The sequence below is a fragment of the Musca autumnalis genome, unplaced genomic scaffold (genome assembly GCF_047663935.1).
Source record: "Musca autumnalis isolate F117 unplaced genomic scaffold, ASM4766393v1 scaffold_4, whole genome shotgun sequence".
Taxonomy (NCBI): Eukaryota; Metazoa; Arthropoda; class Insecta; order Diptera; family Muscidae; genus Musca; species Musca autumnalis.
This window is the reverse complement of record NW_027411977.1, coordinates 48403493-48410069: the sequence shown is the minus strand read 5'-3', so window position 1 is coordinate 48410069 and position 6577 is coordinate 48403493. Positions and strand designations below refer to the sequence as shown.

General features: G+C 35.1%; 1 protein-coding gene across 1 annotated transcript; it reads right to left on the bottom strand.

Moving 5' to 3' along the window:
• Window positions 1-662: 662 nt before the first annotated feature.
• LOC141400762 (protein ST7 homolog) lies at window positions 663-4950 on the bottom strand. Its single transcript, XM_073980245.1, has 2 exons — window positions 4339-4950; window positions 663-2826 (listed from the first exon to the last, which is right to left on the bottom strand). The coding sequence occupies exons 1-2, from the start codon at window positions 4478-4480 to the stop codon at window positions 1373-1375; spliced, it is 1596 nt and encodes a 531-aa protein (XP_073836346.1). The 5' UTR covers window positions 4481-4950; the 3' UTR covers window positions 663-1372.
• Between the last annotated feature and the right edge of the window lie 1627 nt (window positions 4951-6577).

Below are 6577 nucleotides of genomic sequence, written 5' to 3'. Positions count from 1 at the left end.
TAGAAATTTAAACTCGGATATAGAATAGATAAATTTACATTTATTTGCCTTATATTTAGTATATTTTGTTAAGAAAATATTTGATATTTCGATAAAAAATCACGGATCAAAAATCTACTTTGAACATGTTTCTTTCCTCTAGATTAGTGAAGACATCCGCTTAATATGTTGTTTGCACTGTTTGTAAAGTTCGCCTCATGTAATGGGACAAGAATTTCCACACTAACCTTCCATATAGGCCAATTTAAACAAGAACACAAATTTATTTTATTTGTTATTACATTTTTTCGGCTTTTGCCATCGCCAAGACTAAAAAAGTGTTTTTTCTATTTTTCTTCTTTAAACTCCAGAATAGGGATCACCAGTCCGTTTTTTGTTTGTGGGAATTTAATGAAATTGAAACAACGTGGAATTGAAATTCGATTCGGATCCCATCACATCTAAAAACAATTCACTCGTTTTGGGCAAATCGTTTTCATTACAAATCGATTCGAAATTCATCACATACCTGTAGGCCTATTCTGTAACTTTCAACAACTATCGATATGTATTGTTTAAATTTCTTTTGTTTTTGTAACAACAATAAAACAAACAAATGAAATTTTTGTAAAATAAACAATGAGTAAAGTTGTTAAAAAGTTACAGAATAGGCCCACAGATTGTTTTATTATTCTTTTCTCTTTCAAAATAAGTTTATTGAGTTTTTAGTAAATTTATTTTGAGAATATGATTTTATTACTCTTGTTTATAAATACAATATATATATAATTTTATTTTCAATTTTTCATGTATTGGATTTAATTTTTAAGATTGTGTTCATCTTATGTTTTACAATTTTTGGGTAAGGGGGGGCTTCAATTAGTTTTGAATAAAAAGTAATAATATTTTTTTTTTCATTATAACAAAACAATAAATAAAAATGAATCGAACTTTTTTTTCTGTTTTTTTAAATACAAAAAAATGAAAAAAAGCTATTAACTCAGATAATTTTTGTAAAAAAAAAATAAACAATTTCGTTTGTCTGAGTTGAGGTTGATGATGGTGGATTGGTTTTAAGTGTGCATTTAAAAATAAATGGAACACGGGGGAGTCTTAAAGAAAATAATTAATAACGGTAAATAATAACTGAAGTTAAAATTTAGCTGAAACAACCGACTTCTTCTACCCGTACTGTAGATTTGCCAGCATTTTGCAACGAGAATTTGTGCGAGAACAAATGTGCTTGTTGTGGTGTATGGATGTGTGTGTTTGTAGCAATAATTGTGGACTTGGTTGCTTGTGATGGATGTAGTACATGAATACGGCGTTTCTTGTTGTTATTGTGTACTCTTGGTATAATAAGGAAACAGATTGGATCGTCTGCTGTTTGTATTTAAACTCTTGATATATGTTGCAATAGATTGCAAGGCCAAAATGCTTCAATACGTTCCTTGAGCAATTGAAATGGATACGATATCCAGGTAAGTACTGTTTGCGCCAACAATCCCATGGGTTCCGGGTATTGATGTGTTAAGAGAGCCAACAATGCTGTGAACGAACACAGGCCTGCTGTGAAGAGTATAAAAAAGGGCAATTCCTTTTTGGGATAGACGGAAACTTCATGGAATGCCGGTAATAGTTCGCGATCAGCACACTCTGTACATGTTGGATATGGATAGAATAGATGACCTCGTTCCAAAGGATACGGTAACATTCGGAATGTACCCTCCCAAGTGCAGTGCAACAAGTTTAATGCGCCCTCAATATTTTTCCAGTGTTTTAGATGAAAGAACGCATAAGCTAATGCCTCGGAATCGCCACGCTTTAAAATATGCTCCGGCGGTAGAATGAGGGGTTTTGTTTCTAGCAGATACTTCGGCACATGAGGATTAAATTCAACCGCTCTATGTATAGCCTCCACAGCACACATTTCGGCCGGACTGAGACCCCGTTTCGAGGCTATGTCAGGTGAAAATTTGTCAGCAACCGCTCTAGCTTTTAGCAATGCTGCCGTATAGCATATGGTAGCCGATTTGGGCAAGGAAATGTCATCGTATTTGGCTAAAACTGCTTGGCAATCAGCATACGCTTGCATCTCCAGCAAGGTTTCAATGAGATTCTCATGAATGTTTAGAACATTCATAATTGAAGGAATTTCTTTTGTTAAATCACGAAACATTTTAGCAGCTTCCTTTAGCTTGCCCAATTTGCGGGCACACATGGCCAATCGTCGTCGTATGTAAATTAGAACATTTGTATCACGACGATGTATGCCCTCGGCCACGGCACCTTGATGTTGTGTTGCTTGTGATTTACGATAATTCTGTTCGGCCACCTTCAGAGCTGTCCGTAATATTCGTTCTGCTTCGACAATAGTTGTTGCTTCCTCCTCCGCCAAGAGTATATAGGCAGGAGCACAATCTGGATTAATTTCGATAGCATTATGGGCTGATTTAATACGTTGCACAGGATTACGTTCTCGCCACGCCGTTTGCATTATTTCATATTCCTCTTTGCGTGCATCACCTTCGCATGTAAAGAACGTTTGGTGATCTTGAGCTGACAAGTTCATATCATAATAAGTTAGAGGTTCTTTGCTTGTAGCCCAAAAGAAGCGTTGATATTCGGCTCCACGAAATAAATTCAATGGATTACGCCATACTTTACATTCGGGCATTTGTTGTCCACTACTTGAGGTGGTACCATTACCGCCAGATCCTCCGGTAATACCATTCGAGGTTCCACCACTGCCGGAATTACCATTTCCATTGCTGCCATTGCCATTTGAATCGGAATTCGAATCACTGCCATTTATCCAGGGACTGATGTGGTTTATGGAAACTTGTTCTTAAACATGAAATAGAGAAAAGAAAGGAAAATATGAAGTATTTTTGATAGGATATCAACAAGAAATATTAGCATTTAAATACACAGTAACGTAAATGTTTACATGTACGCATAAAATGTTTACATGTACCGTCACAAGGCCGGCCATATAAAGAAGTATCGACGTAGGAAATCTGGCTTATTCCTAGTTTAGCTATAACTGTCGGATAAATCTGAAATTTTTACCATAGATAGATCTCGATGCCCTGATTACGAAAATATAAAATTTTACCGGCGGTCATAACCGGTTATCCGATTATTTGAACCGAAATTACGGGTAAAAACCGGATATATAACCGGGTTTTATGAACCAATATGGGTATCAAAAGAGAGCCTTAAATATCACATTTTTAATGATTTATTTTCTGTTAAGATGCTAAACCCGGTTTGGGAGTGAGAGAAAAAAGTGTATTTTTATTATATTTTTTGCTTAAAAATTCTTACAAAAATTTTTACAATTTTAAAGAAACTGTTGTCTGCGTAGCTTAAATTTGAACCCGTCCATAAGAGGAAGTCTTTAATGCTCGGCCGAAGGCCGGCTACTTAAGAAAACTTGAAATTTTAAGGAAACTTTAGTCCGCGAAATTTGCATCTGTCCATAGGAGAAAGTCTTAAATCCCCGGCCGAATGCCGGCTACTTAAGAAAACTTACAATTTTAAAGGAACTTTTGCCCGCGTAACCAAAATTTGCTCTAGAATTGTAACCGGTTTATATACAGCTGGCAATATTACATTTCTGACTAGGTGTTTTCCTAAGCTTTCTTTTGATACCCATATCGGCCCAGAATACCGGGTTATATATCCGGTTTTTTACCCGTAGTATCGGTTCAAATAATCGGATAACCGGTTATGACCGCCGGCAAAATTCTATATTTTCATAATCAGGGCATCTATCTACGGTAAAAATATCAAATCGATCAGACGATTATAGTCAAAAACTAGGAATGTTCCAACCTTTGTCCTAAGGAAACTATAATTCTCAAGATATGGACCTCCGAAGTATCCTTATCCAACTTCACATTTGTCTACAAAATAGTCCTAAATCCAAACGCAATAGAGAATATTTGAAAGCTAGAACTATTACACACAGTACACACAGTAGGATGAAGTCGAAGCAAGGGAATTGTGGTAAGGTTTTTGGAAATATGGAAAAAGTTTCACCATTGTAAACAGGACCACAAGGTTGTGTTTGGACTGAATTCGGATCGATCTGAAATTTTCACAACAGTAATATGCCATGGACAGGAACAAATCTCGGCTACGCGAACAAAATATTCGTTTGAATTGAATCGATAGGAATCCAGCCCAAACAAGGACTTCCTTCGATAAAAACGATCCTTGAACAACCCTTTTTTTCTAGACCGATCAACGTGGATCTCACTATCCAATTTCAAATGTTCACCAAAGAAAACATTCCATATCCTGTCATTATAAAATACATTTCTCTTCATTATCCTAACAACTGACACTTACCTATAAACGATGTACCATATTTACGAAAATACCACCATTCAAATATCAATATCAAGCCGGATATTAGACTGGATGTCCCCGTTAATGCGACATAAAATTTTGGCGTCAAAGTGCTTAGGAACATCGACGAGGAGTCCCACATGACGCCGTTATTATTGTTGTCCTGTTGCTGAAATTCTTCAATTTTTGCCAATTTTTTATTTTATTCAACGTCAACGATGAAGATTAGTTGTTGGCAGAAGAAATTAAATATGAATTCCTCTGCAAGAGTTATGTCTTCCTGCACACAACAGGATTCTGACAATTTGTTTCACGTACTTATGCCTCTTTCTCGTTTTGCTCCTGCTCTTCAATACAATTTTTTTCTCTATTCGTAATTTTCTTCAGTCGTATTTCTTTTCGCAATATTGTCCATTGTAAAATTGACCAATGCTACAATATTTTGTATTCTGCTTTATTCCTCAGTTTCGTTTTTTTATTTCTGTATGATTATTTTTGTTGAATTTATTTATTTATTTATATTTGCAAAAAACTCATCAGGAAAATACAATCAGAGAACAGAGTAGGGATACGTAAGTCTATGTTCGATAAATCGACTATTAGTAGTGGAATGATTCGACTATTGGCTGTGCGGTATAATCGGTTATTCCTAATCGACTTTCGATTTTTCCATGTATTTGTTAGTAATAGTACGTTTACATATAACAGGATACAGCGGTGGAATCCAATTGTCAAATGCATTGCGAATACGTCAAATAAATCCTCATAACGGAGATTATCCTCGTCTGCATTAACCAATCTCCTAACTAGGCGTTTGCACAAAACAGTTTGTCTTAAAATACAACTCTGATTTACTAACACATACATACACTTGTAGGCTGTCTTCCAGCTATCCATCATTTTCTCAGAGACAGTTAACAAATTTTTGACATTTTTGTGAAAAAGAAGTGAGATGATAATTCAAATGTGCTGAAAACATAAGCTCTGTTCCAGAACTAAACAGTTTTTACAATTTTTACCACTTTTACACATTTTGCGTTCCCGTACACAAAATTTATATGGAAATCGTTTACGACTTTTACAACTTTTACCACTTTATAAAGTACGGGAACAGGCCAATACCTAGCAAAAAGTCTGCATCCGCGGATTCAGTTGAATCACTACAAGTGTACAGTACATTTGCCGTTGGAGTACATCTTTTCCTATGCATTTTACAAGAGAGCGCGCAGCTAGGATGCACTCTATTTTGCTTTCACAGCACACAGCTATGATGCACTCTGTTTTCGATCCAAATCACAGCTTTTGATGTAGTCGTTTGGATTGAATTTAAAGGCACTCTTTGGATTGTGTTTTTAATCAATCTAAAGATGCAGTAAAAATGCAAGCTATTGCGAAATATCCCAGAATAAATAAAATGCATTTATTATTTGTGTAAAACAAGAATACAAAGAACTTTATTATATAAACACAAATTAAAAAATTTTCCATTAAATTCAATCACAATTGAGTGTACTTCCTCCGTCCTCCATCTAATCCAAGCGCAACTGATTTTGCTTTGTCATCCTAAAGGTTTTTTATGTTGCCTTCCCATCACTAGTTCAGCTTTCGACTCCAACTCCACCCCATTAAAAATTTCCGTCTCGTAAATTACCACAAAAATATTTGCCACTTTAGTTTGTATTTTTTTATTTTATAAAAAATTTTTCGAAATATATTCACACTTGCTTCTCTTTCGAAGAAATTATGTCGGCAGCGACGGGTAGGGATCAACCAACTGTTTTTTAAAGGGATCTCTAAAGCAACTGCGTATAAAATTTATAAAACGGAATGCATTTTTCATAACTCTGTTGGACTACATCGAAAGATGTCAATATTACAAGATAGGAAAAGTCAATTGTGAAAAATTAACTGTAGGTGGAGTTAACCTCTGTTGCTACGACATCATAGCAACATTCTGTTAAACGAAAACTGTTATTCATTGGAATATTGACAAGAAAAACATTAAAACTAAAGTTTGACGGCATTCGCTTTTGATTTTTTCATTGAATGAACAATAAAAAAAGAAAAGAAATAATGTTTTCTGCCGCGAGAAATGGGAATCAAAAACGATTGGCATTGCTGTTATCAATTCCAGTGAGTTGTGTAGCCATCTGTAACCAAAATATGGAACTATTAGCATATGTTTTTGGAAAATGCATTTGTTCAGGTCTTTATTGCTATACGTCTTTGAAGATGTTGT

Coding starts and splice junctions, on each gene's coding strand:
- LOC141400762 (XM_073980245.1), bottom strand. CDS start 4,480: ATGTGGGACTCCTCGTCGATGTTCCTAAGCACTTTGACGCCAAAATTT. Junction 2,827..4,338: donor ATATGGTACATCGTTTATAG/GTAAGTGTCAGT, acceptor TTCATGTTTAAG/AACAAGTTTCCATAAACCAC.